General features: G+C 44.4%; 2 protein-coding genes across 19 annotated transcripts in view; one reads left to right on the top strand and one right to left on the bottom strand.

Moving 5' to 3' along the window:
* The window catches only part of LOC135258686 (serine/threonine-protein kinase 3-like), a 136,485-nt gene that overhangs the window by 40,373 nt on the left and 76,896 nt on the right, over positions 1-19,216 (bottom strand). For 3 of the 18 annotated variants that reach the window (XM_064342144.1, XM_064342152.1, XM_064342161.1), the window contains exons 1-4: positions 7,454-7,869; positions 6,434-6,670; positions 4,642-4,738; positions 3,075-3,224 (exon numbers count right to left, since the gene is read on the bottom strand). The exons of 6 other annotated variants lie outside the window; for them this stretch is intronic. In XM_064342144.1, the coding sequence (XP_064198214.1) occupies positions 3,075-3,215 (141 nt within the window). In that variant the 5' untranslated portion in view covers positions 3,216-3,224; positions 4,642-4,738; positions 6,434-6,670; positions 7,454-7,869. Of the gene's footprint in view, positions 1-3,074; positions 3,225-4,641; positions 4,739-6,433; positions 6,671-7,453; positions 7,871-19,216 lie in introns of those variants that run through there. 9 more of the 18 variants (XM_064342151.1, XM_064342149.1, XM_064342150.1 and 6 more) reach the window with 6 other exon arrangements.
* On the top strand, positions 11,597-18,844 carry si:ch211-63p21.8 (kelch-like protein 33). Its single transcript, XM_064342143.1, has 4 exons — positions 11,597-13,620; positions 15,366-16,320; positions 17,046-17,216; positions 17,462-18,844. The coding sequence occupies exons 1-4, from the start codon at positions 12,786-12,788 to the stop codon at positions 17,979-17,981; spliced, it is 2,481 nt and encodes an 826-aa protein (XP_064198213.1). The 5' UTR covers positions 11,597-12,785; the 3' UTR covers positions 17,982-18,844.

Here is a 19,216-nt window from a genome sequence, read left to right as displayed (position 1 = left end):
GAGCAGTAAACTAAATATCTTTTTTCTGAACCTTTTATCCATGTCTTCAGTAAACTGAATTTTGATTTAAACTTGTGGTATTCACTGCTTCCAGAGTTGGTTTGATGTCAGAACGTCAGACTTTTTTCATAATGCATTCATAATTCTTCATATTAAATAAGTTAATGTGACTGGGATTATTCGTTTTTAAGGGTGACACAAAGCTGAAAAATCCAGGGGCCTCATTTATAAAATGGTCTCATAAATAAAAATGTCTCCTAAATAGTGCATGACTAAAGTAGTTATCAGTAAAACCCCAGTTTGAGATGGATACAAATATCTGTAAGCAAAGTTTATACTGGATGTAAATGAATTACTTGCCGGACATTTGGAGATACTGTATATTTGAGGGCTGTGCACAGATCCTTGAAGTGAACTGTGCGTCCATGTTAAGAATAACATTTAACTGAGAATAAATTTTAGGCACGAAGAATGCAAGATTAGGAAAGTCTGATTATCTGGTGTGGATATTGTTTTTTTTTCCAGACACAACTGCTCTCTGACTATTGCATACCATTATCTGTAGTCAAAGAAACACATTGCATATTTTAGCTGAATGTGTACACTGTTGAGGGGAATGTGATCTTAAAGCTGCTGTGTGATAGGCTAGATGCAACCACAGGCCCTCCTCAGAGTCCCCTCTATAAATAGCACTGCTTGCATTCCTCTTTTGCTACTGGCCAGGTCTCCGGTTTCTGCTGCTAGTTGTCCAGAGTGTGCAGTGCGATATAGATTAGGGGACAGTGACAGCATAGTCTGTTTGCATGAAAAGGAGTCTTGTACGGTATGTTGCCTGCCTGGTGCCCAGGTAGGAGATCTCCTGGACTGTACGGACAAGCTCCTGGCCAGAGCAGGGTGGGATCCAGTGGTGGTGGTTCGTGTAGGAACCAATGACATAGGTTAAGGTAGGTTTGTGGTTCTGCAGGACAAATTTGTGGAGCTAGCAGAAAAGATTAGGGGCAGAACCTCCCCTAGTACAGGTTTATGGGGTTTATAGAAGCAATCTCCCCACTGGATGTACAATGCCATATGGGAGAGTTTGAGAGAAAATAAAATGTAGAAGATTTTTAAAAAATGACAGCACTGGGTGTAATAAGGCTGAATATTGTAATATGCGTGCTAAGGTTAAAAAATAACTACTGGAAGCCAAAATTCTCTTTGAAAATAAAATTGTCCAAGATGCAAAAAATAATCCTAAACGTTTCTTTCAACACTGTAGCAGGAAAAAGAAAGTGAAAGAGGATATCAGGTGCATCTTGAATGAAGAAGGAGCATTGCTTTGTAAGAATAAATGTATTGCTGATGCCTTAAATAATTGTTTTGTTGAGAGTTCTACTAGAGAAGAGGTTTCTAATAGACTGGAAGGCATATATATTCAGCACTCAGCATGTCTAAGCAGATATTGAAATTGAGGATAATGAAGTACTGGATAAATTACATAAACAAAAGACAAATAAGGCTGCAAGCCCTTATGGCATATACCCAAGGGTACTCAAAGAGTCAGGTGAGATATCTTGAAACTACTCGTAGGTATTTTTAGACAGTCCTGAGGACTGGAAGCAAGGTAATATAATGCCAATATATAAGAAAAGGGACTGCACTGATCCAGGAAACTACAGGCCTGTTAGTTTAACTTACATCACATGTAAAATACTGGAATCTTTCATTAGAGACAAGTTAAAAGTGTTTTGATTATAACAAGGCTTATGAGGTTATATACTTAGATTTCCAAAAGGCATTTGATAAGGTACCACATGAGAGACTTGTTAGTAAAATGAAGACAGTAGGAATTACAGGAGGCATTTCAGAGTGGATTTGGAACTGGCTACAGGGTAGACACAAAGAGTAGTAGTAGGAGGGATATTATCTGAACAGGGAACTCTGGGAAGTGTAGTCCCAGAAGGATTGGTGCTGGTACCACTGCTCTTCCTCATTTATATCAATTTCACACAGAGAGTGGTGGAATAGCCTGCCAGGTCATGTAATAGAGGCAGAAACTCAAACTCAATCATTTAGCATTGTTGGGCTGAATGGCCTGTTCTCACCTTTTTTGGATATGCTGACACATTCTGATTACAAAATACTGTATGTATTTATGCAAGTAAATAAAACAAATTATTATTTTCAGATTTATATACATAAGTGCACAAGATGCTGATACTCTGTTTTGAAGGTCCACACAACTGGATTCAAATTGTGGTTAAATTCCCCAGAAGTGAGAAATTTATTGTCTTCTTAATATTTCTTTCAAGTTTTTAACCAAATTGTAACTATTAAATTGCAATAAACACAAGTAGACAAGGTGGGTGTGTATCCTGCACTCATTAACATTCATATCTGTAAAACACGTCATACGTAAACTCCTCATCACTAGCTGGATTAGAGCAGGTTGGAGTAGTAACCTTTCACAACAAGACAAAATTAAAGAAAGCAACATAAACTAGGCTTTACCATTGTATAGTTAAACCTGGAGCTCATTCACTGTGTAATAACATTGTAACACTGAGCTACTGTACATTAACATTAGACTCTATACTCAGTCTCAAACTCCAGACATTTCACCCAAATAAAGAAAATGTTTGATATGGCATGTTTAAGCTTGAAAGCTATTTAACTGTCCCTAGCTAACGGTAGGCTACTTACTGATCCACCAGTCAAGTTCTTCCATACCATTGTCAAGAAAACAATTTCTTTATGGACCTCGCTGTGTGCCGAGGGGCATTGTCATGCTGAAACAGGAAAGGGCCTTCCCCAAACTGTTGGGGAAGTACAGAATCATCTGGAATGTGATCATATGCTGTAGCATTAAGCTTTCCCTTCACTGAAACTAAGGGGCCTAGCCCGAACCATGAAAAACAGCCTCAGACTAAGGCGTGTCCAGATACTTTTGGTCATATAGTGTATTTGAAATAGTTTAAACAAATAACATTTTTATAAATGAGGCCCCAGGAGAAGGTTTGGAGACAGGTATGAGACAGGTGTGTGACAGGTATGCAACAATTCTGACAGCTCTGACACAGGTTTGAGTCACTTACTGTTTTCTGGAGCGTTTTTATTACGTAATCCTTGCCATCCTTCTCATTCTTCACCCGTAGAGCTTTACCAAAAGCTCCCTGCCCAGTTTCTCCAACCAGGGTGTATCCGTGCTGCTCCAGGATGCTTTGGTTATTTCCCATGATGCTTTACTGCACAATCACAATAATGACATTCAGTAAATTATGGACAATACCCATTATTAATTATTGTTATGGTGAGTCTGTAGACACCATTTTCGTACTGAAAACAGAGAGTATACGCTTATCCAATAAGGAGTGGCTTGAGAGAATCTGGCAGATAACATGGCACATTGGTTAACTCCTTTGGTAGCGCCTCTTTTTTAACACAAGCCTGAAAATGACATAAATAAAATGGTTATTATTCTTGAACCTATTTGACTGCAGGCATAATCCATAATCCTGAAAATGTTATGGTGTGTTTATACAGGAGAGAAAATGCATGTCCTTTTATGCAAGCCTAACAACTGATACACCGTTAGAAACATAATTTCGTTATCAAAAATGCTTCTGTCATCACTATAATAGCTTGGCACTAGCTGGCAGTGTATTGGGCAGAAGTTATACTGTCCATGTTGGGTCGTTGTGGGTCCTGTTGAATATACTGAAGAACTGTTTGACCAGCACTGGACAGAGAAGCTTATAGGTGGACTTGTTTTGCTCCAGAGAATCTATACAAACCGGAGATAGTATTTTGACAGTATTTTGTACAGTAGGTGTGTAAATGTAAGAATTTTGACATAAAAAATGGTCATTCTACCTAGGTGAGTTAGTATGTTTTTGGGACTAAAAGTTACTATTAATTTAGTCAGCTGGATTCTTGTCCTGACAATCATACCAAATTTATTGTTATTTGTTTCCTCTGCATAGTTCCAAAACACAAAGAAATTGAGGACCCCCCCAAACCTGTTCTGTGACCCCACATGTTAAAATATTGGCATTACTAAAATAGTTTATATAGACAGAACCATGAGGTATCTTGTGACCTTATTGAAAATTTCACTATAAAAAAAAAAAAAATGAGTGAATGCAAATAAACGCACTCTAGCCAGAATACCAGCGGCGTGACTTAAGGGGTTGAAGAAGGAGCAGAGGAGCTAGCATAGAGGCGCAGAGGAGCTAGCATAGAGGCGCAGAGAAGCTAGCATAGAGGCGCAGAGCAGCTAGCATAGAGGCGCAGAGCAGCTAGCATAGAGGTGCAGAGAAGCTAGCACAGAGGTGCAGAGAAGCTAGCACAGAGGCGCAAAGAAGCTAGCATAGAGGCGCAGAGAAGCTAGCACAGAGGCGCAGAGAAGCTAGCACAGAGGCGCAAAGAAGCTAGCACAGAGGCGCAGAGAAGCTAGCACAGAGGCGCAGAGAAGCTAGCACAGAGGCGCAGAGAAGCTAGCATAGAGGCGCAGAGAAGCTAGCATAGAGGCGCAGAGAAGCTAGCATAGAAGCGCAGAGAAGCTAGCATAGAGGCGAAAGGAGGACCTTGCATGACAGAACAGCAGGCAACTTCATACTGAAACACAAACAGAACACCTGAAGTGCAGGTAGACCCACTTACCTCAGAACAGAACACCTGAAGTGCAGGTAGGCCTGTATCTGCTTCCCACGGGCTCTATTGCCCAGTTTTTTATATTTCCTGTTTTTCTGTAAAGTGTCTGTAAAAAAGTGGTATACAAATAAAACTGAATTACATCAGATGCATTACATTACAAGCATTTAGCAGATGCACTTATCCATAGCGACTTCCATAACTTTTTTTTTTACATAGAATTTACATTGCATCCATTTATACAACTAGAACATGTTTACTGGCCATCCTCCGGGAACCTAACTTCAATTTAAATTACTTTTTGTTGGGATGCACCAATGTCAGCTCTAGTTACGTTTTGTCAATCAAAAAGAAAAAATCAATAGTTTATTTGCAATCCAAGAGTTGGTTTTCATTTACCTGTCAAATACAAAATAATAGCACTCTGTTTTCCATTTCAGGAATGTACTTTCAGTTTGAGGGATGCATTTAAAGTTTTATGAATTTGAAAAAGGGTCATAATTATTTTTTTTCAAACTGCAAGATTTTAAACAGATTAACATAAAACTTATGGAAGCAGAATCATCGAACAATTAGTACTGGCATCTGCCAATATTTTTCAAAATATTTGGAAATTTGTATCAGCCAAAAATTTTCATTTTAGCGCACTGATATGTCACTCTTTATGCCCTTGTAGTAGCTACAGTATGTGTAGCCCACTAGGCCTATTGGCCATATGAACCATATATCCACAAACCCATTCTGCTTTAATGCTGATAAATCTGAAATACGAGTTTGAACTTCCTTTCAGCAAAGCAGTAACTGCACATCACCAGGATGCATCACATCTCAAATACACTGGGCAGGATAATTAGTGAGTGCTGTAGTAGATGTTAAGAGGGATAAAGAGTTGATAGAATCAGAAGCCAGAGGAGGGGGTATAAAAAACACCCTCCACTCTGTGATCAATCATTCACTGGGTGGGGCCACAATCACATCTTGTCATGGGGCCCCTGGTGTTCTCTGTCCTTGTATTCTTGGAAATGCATTCTGCCAATGGAATTTGATAAGAACACTCTTCACTCAAGTCTAAGCTCGATGATCTTGTTCTTTTGTATGCTTGTGTTTTGTCCTTCCTATGAGATTATACTATTCATGCTAATATGCTTAGCTGAATATTAGCTTAATGGCCAAGAGGTGCATATACCTGTACAAGCTATAAGATACACCTTGCTGTGAATGCATTATTACTGAATTCAAACAGAAATATTTATTCATATTTCAATAAAAAACTTTGTTTGAGTTCTGTGTAAGTTCTGACTTTAAACAGTTGCAGGTCTCACAATAACTCATGAAGGGCATTAGCGATTGAGCCAGTTAATGCTGAAGTAAAGCCCTGATCTCTGTGCTAGGGTGGACCCACAACAACATCTACTCTGCGACATACAGAGCAGGCAAGACATGTTAAATTGGGCCTAACATAATTACAGTAGGTTAGGAGCTGTCTATCTAGCATGATTAAAGAGGAGGGTCTTCAGCGTAGACCACTATTTGGAGAAAACTTACTGAACCCCCACTGAGCCATTGAGTCTGTGGCTCATTAATCCTTTTAAAAAACAGCACCACAGTGCCTGACTCCATTTAAACCTGGGCCAGTGAGCTAATGTAGCTAAGTTCCTTTCACTGTGTGTTCAGCTGTATAGCATAGTAAAATTATCAAAGAAATATAAACTGGACTGAAAGCAAAGGTGAAACAGATATACACCCAGGTATGTGTCCAGGTGCCAGGGCTAAACGAATAAGAAAATATATATATACTTACCACAGATTAAGAATTCTTCTTCCAAAAGCAGTTTGAATGGCAGTTATAAATTTTATCTACAAGAAGCAAACTTGTTGCTGTCAGTAGCAGGGTGGCAGAGAGACTGGTTTGAGGAGGGGAGGAATGAACATTTATCAGCTTAAATTGTGGGCGTTTCTCATTTTGCACAGGAGTGGATGGTTTCGGTTTCTCATCAGCACTGGAGAAAAGTACGGGATACCTGCAGACACTTGAACACTTTAGGAGGGAGAAAATATGAATAATTATGTATTATCAGCACAAAAACAGCTGTTTCTGTAAAATGGTAAAACATACACATGTAAATAGCATTAAATAGAAGTGGAGTGTCCATATTTTTATCTTATTTATTCATTCGTTTCAAATCTAAATGCCTTAAGCAAACAACAAAAATAACAGATTTCACTCAGACATTACAATGCCTCTGGCTTTTGGAGGGCACTGTATGTATATATGTACTGTATGGTTGATGTTACGCGCTGATATATGGCTGTTGGTTGTGTCAGAATTCTTACTGTTTAAATTGATTTTTAAAATAGACACTTCATGCTACAATCACGATAACGGCAATGACTGTGCTGTGAAGTTTAGGTAGCAAACAACAAGGCTGAATCTAATGCTAATTTACATAGAAACATTGATTTTACATTGATCCTCTTTGGCGCCTGCGTGACGGCTGCCTGTTACAGCAGCTCTGCACTTCACTCTGCTTTTTTACTCTGTTTTAATTAGTTTTATCTCAGTTTTTAGTTAGTTTTGTGTTTTTAGTTTGAGTATACTTTGCTCATAGTGTTCAGGTTTACAGTTTTTAGTGCTTTTTAGCAGCTATGTGTCGCGAGTTGAACCGGACTGTATAGAGAAGCACTTCTTCCGTATCGGGAAAGCGCAGCTGCTCTGCCGTGAGATACACCGGCTGTACTACGGAGGCGACGCCGGGGAAAGACAGCAGGAATGTGGGCAAAGGAGAGGCTGGAAAGAAATAAAAGAAGGTTTAAACGCTACCTTCCATCCATTGTCATGGGAAATGTTAGATCACTGGCAAACAAAACGGACGAACTTGAGCCCTGATGAGCAACCAACGCGAGTTCCGCAACTGTAGTATTCTGTGCTTCACGGAGACATGACTGAGTGGGAATACACCCTACGGTTTGATTGACGTGGACGGCTTCTCGCTGGTGAGGGCGGACATGGACATACGGAGCAGTAAGAAGAAAGTGGGTAGTCTGGCTGTCTTTGTGAACTCCAAATGGTGTAATCCTCGTCACATAACTGTGAAGGAGCGCGTCTGCATCCCTGATATCGAACTGTTGGCTGTTGGGTTAAGGTTACATTATCTGCCCCGTGAATTCTCGCATTGTAGTTACTGTTTACATTCCACCGTCGGCAACAGCGGCGCCCGTGTGTGACGTCATCCACGCCACAGTTGCAGGATTACAGACACAACACCCCCAGACTTGTACAAGACATCTTAGATTATTCAGACCTAGTGAATAATGAGGGATTTATTCTTTTCTAGGATTTTTATAAGGCTTTCGACACCATAGAGCATGAATTCATTTTTACAGCACTAGATCTTTTTGGTTTTGGTAGTACATTCTCAAATGCAATCAGAACCCTCTACAAAAATAGCAATTGCTCCATCAAATTATCACATGGCACATGTAAAAGATTTAGTATTAATAGACGTATTCGACAGGGGTGCCCGATCTTACCTTATCTGTTTTTACTTGCTATGCAAATTCTCTCAATTCACATTAAAAACAGTGGTATTTTGGTTTTATCCATTGCTGATAAAACTATCTCCATCAGCCAACTAGCTGACGACACAACATTATTTTTAAAGAACGAAGACCAGATTAGAAAGTCTATTGAAGTAATCAATACCTTCTCCAAAGCTTCTTGTCTCTTTCTAAACATAGCAAAGTGTGAACTACTTCCCATTAAAACATGTGATGATGAAAGGTTACATAACATACTGGTAAAAAACACAGTTAAATATCATGGAATAATTATAAAGAAAGACCAGAACTCCAGAGCACTATAAAATGTTAGTCCTTTGATCAAAACAATTGAACAGAAATTCAACCTCTGGCTTCAAAGGGACTGATCAATTTTTGGAAGATCTTTGATAACAAAGGTAGAGGGCCTGTCTAGAGTAATTTATAATGCCCAAGCAATGGATGTACCCAAAGATTGCTGTACTAAAATAGACAAACTCTTATTTAATTTTATTTGGAAAAAGAAACCTCACCTAATTAAAAAGAATGTATTAATGAATAAGCCATGCTTGGGTGGTACTAGTGCTCTAGATTTCTCCACTTTAAACATAACCTTTAAGATAAACTGGATCAAAGCTTTTCTCAAGAATCCCTCCTCAATTTGGAATGTTATACCCTCTGTTATTTTTAATTCTGTTGGTGGCTTACCTTTTTTGTTAAGGTGCAATTTCAGTATTTCGAAGATTCCATTAAAACTTTCAGCTTTTCATAAACAAATGCTCTTAAGCTGGTCACTAATGTATAAGCATAACTTTTCTCCACATAAATATTTTATATGGAACAATCTTGACATACGATTTAAGAATAAGACTCTATTCAATAGGAGATGGTTTGACAGAAACATATTATTAGTTAGTCAGCTGTTCAACTCTGCAAGCCATCTACTCACCTATGAAGAATTCCTTAATTTATATTTTTTTGCCAGTCAATCCAAAGGATTTTGCTATTGTGTTCGATGCAATTCCCACTGGTGCCAAAATACTATTGGCATCTGCGCCCAAGGGAAAAGACAGAGTGATTCCTTCCTTAGACCCTGGTAACATTTATATTGATGCTGAATGTCCTTTAATAAGTGTCAAAGCTACTAACCAATGCATAAGGAATATAATCCTCAGGGATAGTATTACCTCCCCTGTAGTATTTTTCTGGAACAACATATTTAACAACCTCCAGTGGAAATGGTCATGGTTACTGTCAAGAAAATACTTATTAACTAACAAGGTTAAGGAAGTGACATTCAAAATAATGCACCAATGCTACCCTGTTAAGACCTACCTCTCTTGATATAAGAATTATATTGAAGCTAGCCACCTCAATGGCTTTGGCACATACATTCTCACTGGGTGACTCATAAAACCTAGTTTCTCAGGTCTTTCCCTCTGAACTATGCCCTCATGCCCTTCTTCCTCACTTTCAGATCTTTCATCAGTGTCAATTCTTACTCTTTTATTCCCTTTTACCTGTTTGCCTTGATTTTCATTCATTCGTCCCCTCATTTCCCCCTTATTCTCTTCATCTCTCCCTTCATAATTATCTATTTCTGCCAAACTGCCTACCTCTGATCCATTCATGGAGCAGTCATGCTCAACCACCATCACCAAAGTATCTTCCAACTCCATTTGAATTCCCCGCATTTTGCATTTTGCCAATTATTATGACCTCATTCACGTCCCCCTGATGTCGCCGCCATTCTGCCTCCCTCCTCCCTCCCCCCTTCCTTTCGCTTCCTCCGTCTCACACCCGTGTTTATTTCGAGGCTCGCTCGCTGCTCTTGTTGTTTGTGTTTTTAGAAAAATTTCAAACTGCGCTCCTTCACCCCATGGCACGTCCTCACCTGTGTAACGTTATTTGTTGTCCTCCGTGTGTCCATACATCTGTATCGGTGGTTGTAGCTGTGTGTCCTTAGCTCCTACTCATGCGTGCAGGATAGCATCTGTATGCGCTAACTAGGTTAGTAAAGTAAGCGAATCGCGGACATGTTAGGGTTAGCTAAAGTAACGTTAGGTGATAAAGCTGTGCTGAAAAAATGTTGTGCCGTTCGAAGTGGTGATTTTGGGAGATACACCTGCACATGCGTTCTACTAAAATCCGTCCTACTAAATGAAGCACCACCTGCGCATGCATCCCACAGGTTGTCCGTCAGTGAGTGAGTGAGTGAGTGAGTGACTACAATTTGTCATGCACAGCCCACGGTGCCAGTTCCTGCGCGCTGTGGGAAAAACAGTAAACAGATATTTAACACAAAATTATGCAAAAACCTTCTCAAATACCTATAGTATGAAACCTTTCAGTATTTAGGTCCATTCCTTGCCTGTATTAGAGCTTCCATTCTTTTCAGGAGTCTTGCTTTGGATTTTTTGAAGAGATCTGCAGGGATATATTCCATGCTTCTCATAAACACCACCAAAGTTCAGTCTTAGAAGTTGGCTGCAAGTACTGTCTTCATGATGGCAATAGTTTCAGTGGTTGCACGTGACCACAGTTTCTGACCCTATGTACTGATGTCTTCCCGAGAGATCTAAATACCACTTTAGTCACTGTTCGTATTGAAACACAAGCCAGTTGAGCAGTCTTTGTGACTGAAGCTCCTGGTATCTGTGCCTCAATGATAAACCCTCTTTCAAAGTCCCTTAGATCTTTTCCTCTTGCCGTCCTGATCCAAAATCGAGGTTAACTGGGCCTGCTCAGCATTTTTATACATACCACAGAGGATGATAGGATGTTAATTGTTTAATTGTATCATGCAGTACACCTGTATGGAAGCATCTGCATTCCTTATGTTTCTCCACTCATACATTCAGGTTTTTCCTTAAATTTGTCACCCGTCTGTATGTATACTGTATATCTGCACTTTCTCAAGGAGATACTAGAAAGATAAGTTAATCGTATCTTGGGTGTGGACTGTTTTACTTTCGTTTTACTGTAAGTGAACCACATTATGCTCACACTGACTCATGTTTTATCAAACCAGTTTTACCAGAAAGGAGCTCCGTTCTGCCAACATTCAGCATTATTTACACATTGTGAATAATTGTCAGGGCAGGGTGCGGGAATGGACCCAAGCGCAGGGTAAAAATACCGAAAGTCCAAAATGGGGAAAGCAAAAGACATTAATAAACTGAACAGGGAACAAAGGGAGCAGAACGCCTCGCTGGGCCGCGATAACAAAGGCAAAGAAAATCCTCAAAAACATGGGAAAACAAAAATACAAAAATTCCAAAACGCAGGGAAACTAAGCAGGCAAGGGAACAGGCAGGTGTTATTTAGCCTGGTGTGATAGTTAGCAGAGTGAGCTCAGTGTTATTTAGCCTGGTGTGATAGTTAGCAGAGTGAGCTCAGTGTTATTTAGCCTGGTGTGATAGTTAGCAGAGTGAGCTCAGTGTTATTTAGCCTGGTGTGTTCGCAGAGTGAGGTCAGTGTTATTTAGCCTGGTGTGATAGTTAGCAGAGTGAGCTCAGTGTTATTTAGCCTGGTGTGATAGTTAGCAGAGTGAGCTCAGTGTTATTTAGCCTGGTGTGATAGTTAGCAGAGTGAGGTCAGTGTTATTTAGCCTGGTGTGTTCGCAGAGTGAGCTCAGTGTTATTTAGCCTGGTGTGATAGTTAGCAGAGTGAGCTCAGTGTTATTTAGCCTGGTGTGATAGTTAGCAGAGTGAGCTCAGTGTTATTTAGCCTGGTGTGATAGTTAGCAGAGTGAGGTCAGTGTTATTTAGCCTGGTGTGATAGTTAGCAGAGTGAGCTCAGTGTTATTTAGCCTGGTGTGATAGTTAGCAGAGTGAGCTCAGTGTTATTTAGCCTGGTGTGATAGTTAGCAGAGTGAGGTCAGTGTTATTTAGCCAGGTGTGATAGTTAGCAGAGTGAGCTCAGTGTTATTTAGCCTGGTGTGATAGTTAGCAGAGTGAGCTCAGTGTTATTTAGCCTGGTGTGTTGCAGAGTGAGGTCAGTGTTATTTAGCCTGGTGTGATAGTTAGCAGAGTGAGCTCAGTGTTATTTAGCCTGGTGTGATAGTTAGCAGAGTGAGCTCAGTGTTATTTAGCCTGGTGTGATAGTTAGCAGAGTGAGCTCAGTGTTATTTAGCCTGGTGTGTTCGCAGAGTGAGGTCAGTGTTATTTAGCCTGGTGTGATAGTTAGCAGAGTGAGGTCAGTGTTATTTAGCCTGGTGTGATAGTTAGCAGAGTGAGGTCAGTGTTATTTAGCCTGGTGTGATAGTTAGCAGAGTGAGCTCAGTGTTATTTAGCCTGGTGTGATAGTTAGCAGAGTGAGGTCAGTGTTATTTAGCCTGGTGTGATAGTTAGCAGAGTGAGGTCAGTGTTATTTAGCCTGGTGTGATAGATAGCAGAGTAAGGTCAGTGTTATTTAGGATCTGTTCAGGGGAAGTGCTGCTAATTTTAAATTCTCTGCAAGTGCAGAAAACCCAACACCCTGACCTACTAGGTATTATTAGCAGCCTGGTAAGGGTAAGGGTCTAGATTGTTTATGTGAGTGTGTGTGTGTGAGAGAGAGAGAGAAAGAGATGAGGTGTTGTGTTCAGGCAGTAGAAAGAAAACAGTCAGAGAGGAATGGAGCAAACACAGCCTTCTCTGCCAGTGGGGTGGGAGGAGAGGTGGCAGAGAGATAAGGAGAAGCGGAGGAGTGCGATGGAGGAGGGGGGGAGGAGAATAGAGGAGGAAGAGAGGAAGCTGAGGTGGATAGTGGCGTATAACAGCCGTAGGATGGGAGCAAAGGTGAGGAGTGAGGAAGACCAGGATAGCGAGGAAGATGAGGATGATGAAGAGCAGCCATACCACAGGCACAGCCACCCCAGCGAGCTCTTCCTCTCCCTGGAGGCGCTGCAGGGCTCCGCCCTCCTCACTGACCTCACCCTGAGCACCGCAGCGGGGGGGGCACTGCACACGCACTCCCCCGTCATGGCCTCCGTCTCCACGCTCATCCGGCAGAGTCTACAGGAACGGGACAAAGAGGGAGAGGCCACAGCTCACACACAGCTCCCACACACACACACACACACACAGCGCCCACACCTGCACACACACACACAGCTCCCACACACACACACACACACACAGCTCCCACACACAGAGCTCTCCGTTTGTCTCAGTGGGGATGTGGAGCAGGAAGGGCTGGCCGCGGTCGTCGAGTTTGCCTACACCGGCGCCATCGCTGGGCTGAACCCCTGCTCCGCTTCACGGGTTCGAGCAGCCGCCGTTGCTTTGGGTGCCCACAGAGTCCTGCAGCTGTGCACTGAGGAAGAGGAGGAGGGGCCGGAGGGAGGAGGGAGGGAGGACGAGAGGAAGAGGAGGGTGTTGGAGGTGAGCCTGGACTGCATCAGGCAGCTGTGGGTGGAGCAGGTGGGCTGTGATGTGGAGCTACAGGTGGAGGGCAAGACATTCCCTGGTAGGTGCACTGGTCACCATAGAAAGACAACCAACCACTGCTGGCGTGTGTGTGGCTGGTTCCCAATAACTACCATTCCTGAATGATTTTAATTCATAATTTTATAGCACATGACCTGTCTGCGCATGCCATGAATTGAACAATATCATATTTTGGTTATGTGAATATTCTTTAAAAGCATGAAGTGGATAAATGCTACTAAACTAATAATTATACTTCAAGATAATTCCATATTTCTTAATAATGCTTAGTCTGTGCATGCCATTTTTATTTTATACATATTGTGGCCTCCAGAATTATTGGTAAAATTTAGCTGAAAAAGGCAGTGAAAAAAAGCTTTGTTGTTTATCAGCTTGATCTTACACTCAAAATATGAGGAATTTAACCTTTAATCGAGTTAAGATTATTTTAAAAAAGCTTTATAAAAAATAAACATTCTCAAAATATCAGAACCCATAGAAATTCTTATGAACAAAATTTATTTGATGTATATTTTCATTTATATTAATCTTTTTAAAGCATGCCTGAGTCTTTAGGAACTCTCGAGTGGTCATTCATGACTTCCTTTTCCACTGGAGTATAAATATGGGATGACATGCAGGCTAAACTCCATTAGTCATCCATTAACATGGGGAAGATGAGAGAATACACAAATGAAATGAGATAAAAGGTTGTTGACCTTCATATACTCAAGTGTATTGCCCAAGTGAAGCGGACTCAAGTGTATATTGCCCCAGTGAAGAGGACGCTTCCCGAGGTAAACGATTCTCAAATAATCAGAGTTGGAGAACCTCAGGAATTGGTTGGATCCTGGGGTCACCAAGTCTCCACAATTACACACCACCTCAATGCCAACGAGCTATTTGGAAGGCCTACCAGAAGAAAACCTCTGCTGTCATAAATTCACAAATGTAAGCACGCAGAGGTTGGTACACATCCCTGTAACTTCGAATGGAGCCAGGCTCTATGGTCAGATGAGACGAAAGTAGTTTTGTGGCAGCAAACACCTGAGGTGGGCATCATGGACTCCATCAAATACCAGGAGATTTTAGATCTAAATCTGGCTGCCTCTACCAGCAGGCTAAAACTCGGTCATGGTTGGATCTTCCAGCAGGACAATGATCCAAACCATACCTCCAAATTCACACAAAAATGGTTCATTGACCACATAATCAAGGTTTTGCAATAGCCACCCCCGTCCCCAGACCCTAACCCCATAGAGGCCTGTGGGAAGAGCTGAAGAGGAGAGTGAGGACTAAGGACTCTGAAGGGTCTAAAGAGATTCTGTATGGAGGAATGGTCTCAGATCCCTGTATATGTGTTCTCCTCATCAAGCATTATAAGAGAAGACTCATTGCTGTTATCCTGGCAAAGAGAGGGTGCCCAAAGTATTAAATACAGAGGTTCCAGGAAGTGGCACATATTCTTCAGGGACACGTTTTTCAGAATAAAACTTTTTTGTGTTAAAGATTTCTGAGCAAAGAAAACATTTGATAAACAATAATGTGAATGTTATGCAACCTTCATTGCTCATGTTAATTGCTGGCACCAATAATTCTGGAGAGCAATGTATATGTTATGTTTATGCATATAAGAACATCCTTCACCCTTCGCACTTCCTGCCCCTCTCCCTTCTCACTTCCTGCCCCTCCTCCTTCTCGCTTCCTGCCCCTCCCCCTTCTCGCGTCCTGCCCCTCCCCCTTCTCAATTTCTGCCCCTGCCTCTTCTCGCTTCCTGTGCCCCAGCCCACAGGGTGCTCCTGGCGGCCTGCAGTGAGTACTTCCGGGGCATGTTCTGCAGTGGGATGAGGGAGTCCCGGCAGGACCAGGTGGAGCTACGGGCCCTGGAGGGGGCGGGGTTTGGGGAGCTGCTGAGCTGCTGCTACACGGGGCAGCTATGCCTGGGGTGGGACAGCGTATTTGAGAAGGCCTTCACAGCCCTGCAGCTGCAGCTGCGCCCGGCGCTGCCGCTCTGTCTGCACTTCCTGCGCAGTCACCTGGACGCCCGCTCATGCCTGGACGTGGCCGCCTTCGCCGAGGCTTATGGGATACATGACCTGCAGGAGGAGGCCGATGACTTCCTCCTCAGCCGGTTCCAGGAAGTAGCGGTCACGCCCAAGTTCCTGGACCTCCCGGTGGACCGTGTGCTGGCGGTGCTGGGCAGCGATGCGCTCTGCACTCCTTCGGAGCTGACCGTGTTCCGCGCCGCGGTTGCCTGGCTGCAGGCTGACCCCGCCCGCCTGGCCCGGGCCGCAGAGGTGATGGCCGCCGTCCGCTTCCCGCTCATGACCTTCCGGGAGTTCCGAGAGGTGCGGGCCGTGGAGCTGCAGATAGAGGTGGGCGGGGCCAGCGGGTCAGAGGGGGTGGAGCTCTACGGAGCCTCGTTCTCCAGGTTTGGGTTCACATCCTCAGATTCACGGGAGGTTTGCAGGGTGAGGTGTCCCAGGCAGACTCTGGTCCTGGTTGGGGGGGACTGGCTGGACCCCGATTCGGGCCAGAGGCGGCCCAGCCGGCAGCTGTGGTTTGCCCACGCCCTGCGCAATCACATCGGCCTGGTCAAGGACGTGGAATGGAGGCTTCTGGGAGAAATGCCCGACCCGCCCCGGTTTCGGCATGGCCTGGGGGTTCTAGGGGGCCAGCTGTATGTGTTCGGAGGCTGCCACTTCTATGCCAAGTCTGACACCCTAAAATCTGCCTACAGGTGAATCAGACAAGGACTCTGATGCTCTTTATTAGCCCTGTGTGTCAGTTTTGCTCAGTTACATTTAATGTCATTTGAGCCATTGTGACCATATCATATTATACAGCCAATGCTCATATACAGTGTATTCTGTTTCCTCTTAGCTAGGGCTGATTAGGCAGCCAGGTGTACAGCCATTCAGAGGTAGGGGTGAATAGGTAGTCAGATGTAGAGCCAATCAAAGGTAGGGAACATTATGTTGCCAGATGTACAGCTAATCAGAGGTAGGGGTGATTAGGTAGCCAGGTGTACAGCCATTCAGAGGTAGGGGTGAATAGGTAGTCAGATGTAGAGCCAATCAAAGGTAGGGAACATTATGTTGCCAGATGTACAGCTAATCAGAGGTAGGGGTGATTAGGTAGCCAGATGTAGAGCCAATCAGAAGTAGGGGTGATTAGTTAGCCAGAGGTAGAGCCAATCAGAGGTAGGGGTGATTAGGTAGCCAGGTGTACAGCCAATCAGAGGTAGGGGTGATTAGATAGCCAGATGTAGAGCCAATCACAGGTAGGGGTGAATAGGTAGCCAGAGGTAGAGCCAATCAGAGGTAGGGGTGATTAGGTAGCCAGGTGTAGAGCCAATGAGTGGTAGGGATAATCAGGTAGCAGGTTGTAGGGCCAATCAGAGGTAGGGGGTTACACAGGTCAGGGAATGTATCACCTCATAACCCCCCCTCCACCCCCCCACAGGTACAACCCTGTGCAGGACAGGTGGCAGAGACTTGCTGACATGCAGGAGAACAGGAGCAACTTCTCATTGGTGGAGAGAGAGGGGCGTTTCTATGCCATTGGAGGGGACAGAGACATCAACAACAACATGGACAGTGTGGCCTGCTACTGCCCCAACACTGACTGCTGGAGGTAGGGTGGGGTAGTAGAGTTTATGTGTGGGGTAGTAGAGTTAATGGGTGGGGTTATAGAGTTAATGTGTGGGGTAGTAGAGTTTAGGGGTGAGGTAGTAGAGTTTATAGGTGGCCCTGGGGGTGTTGACATGTGAAGAAACTGTAGAATTTTATCTAACAAATCAAACGTGTCTCAGTGTCCTAATGGCTGACATAATCCACTCCCCTTGCCCCGCACCCCCCCCCCCCACCCCACCCCACCAGTCTGGCTCACCCTCTGGATGCGCCCCTGAGTGGCCATGCGGCGGCGCTGTGGGGGGGAGAGATCTTCGTTTCGGGGGGGTTTAACTGCAGGTACCAGTGCCTGGTGTCCATGTTCTTGTACCACCCGGAGAGGGGCAGCACCTACCTGAGGGACATGGCGGGTGATCGCGCCCTGCACTGCATGGAGAGCCTGGGGGGGCGCCTGTACGTGGCGGGGGGGCTGTGCAACCTGCGCAGCTACTACACCGACCAGCTGGCGTGTGAGGCGTACGACCCACGCGGTGACAGCTGGACCACGCTGGCACCCCTGCCTGTCCCCCACGCGGGCGCAGGCTGCGCTGTGCTGGAGGGCAGGCTCTACCTGCTGGGCGGGTACTGCCAGGACGACCACAGCGACTCCCAGCTGGTGCACAGGTACTACCCCCCCTCCCAGACCTGGGAGAGCATGGGGCGCATGCCTGTGCCTAACACTGACATACGAGCCTGCCTGTGCACCCTGCCCCCCCATTTACGCCACTGACACCCCAACACTGCTGAACCCCCTTTACCACACTGACACCCCAACACTGCTGAACCCCCTTTAACACATTGACACCCCAACACTGCTGAACCCCCTTTACCACACTGACACCCCAACACTGCTGGACCCCCTTTACCACACTGACACCCCAACACTGCAGTACCCCCTTTACCACACTGACACCCCAACACTGCTGAAACCCCTTTAACACACTGACACCCCAACACTGCTGAACCCCCTTTACCACACTGACACCCCAACACTGCTGAACCCCCTTTACCACACTGACACCCCAACACTGCAGTACCCCCTTTACCACACTGACACCCCAACACTGCTGAACCCCCTTTACCACACTGACACCCCAACACTGCTGAACCCCCTTTACCACACTGACACCCCAACACTGCTGAACCCCCTTTACCACACTGACACCCCAACACTGCAGTACCCCCTTTACCACACTGACACCCCAACACTGCTGAACCCCCTTTACCACACTGACACCCCAACACTGCAGTACCCCCTTTACCACACTGACACCCCAACACTGCTGAACCCCCTTTACCACACTGACACCCCAACACTGCAGTACCCCCTTTACCACACTGACACCCCAACACCGCTGAACCCCCCTGAATGCCCCCTACACAGGGCATGATCAGTCACCCAATGCCCCCTACACAGGGCATGATCATTCACCCAATGCCCCCTACGCAGGGCATGATCAGTCACCCAATGCCCCCTACGCAGGGCATGATCAGTCACCCAATGCCCCCTACGCAGGGCATGATCAGTCACCCAATGCCCCCTACGCAGGGCATGATCAGTCACCCAATGCCCCCTACACGGGGCAGGATCAGTCACCCAATGGCCCCTACGCAGGGCATGATCAGTCACCCAAGCAGGAGCTGACTGGCTTTCTGTTGGAAGAGCGGTGTGGTTTTCCTCCCACAGAGCTGCAGTGTGCGCCATGGTGCCCACAGGCCACACATGCTGTCTCACATCCTGATAAAAACTCTTTCCTGGAGTTCCCATGTTTTTCTCACTATCTGTGAGAAATAGGTATACAGTGCATAATCTGTACTAATCCTATAATATATACTATCTCGGAGCCCAGCAACACAGTGGAAAACTTAGTGGTTAATAGTCTAATTTCTGCTGATTAAGCATAGTAAAACAAATGGCTTTGAAGTTAATAGACTAAATTTCCTTTAATGTAAAAGATTGGTGTT

This window comes from Anguilla rostrata, chromosome 7 (assembly GCF_018555375.3).
Source record: "Anguilla rostrata isolate EN2019 chromosome 7, ASM1855537v3, whole genome shotgun sequence".
Lineage (NCBI taxonomy): Eukaryota > Metazoa > Chordata > Actinopteri > Anguilliformes > Anguillidae > Anguilla > Anguilla rostrata.
Note: the sequence above shows the minus strand (reverse complement) of the source record. Positions and strands in the feature narration are given on the sequence as shown.

Excerpts from the sequence above, each read along its gene's own strand:
- si:ch211-63p21.8 (XM_064342143.1), top strand. The coding sequence starts at position 12,786 with ATGGAGCAAACACAGCCTTCTCTGCCAGTGGGGTGGGAGGAGAGGTGG. Across the intron at positions 13,621-15,365 it reads GGAGGGCAAGACATTCCCTG|CCCACAGGGTGCTCCTGGCG; the intron begins GTAGGTGCACTG and ends CCTGTGCCCCAG. Across the intron at positions 17,217-17,461 it reads CCCAACACTGACTGCTGGAG|TCTGGCTCACCCTCTGGATG; the intron begins GTAGGGTGGGGT and ends CCACCCCACCAG.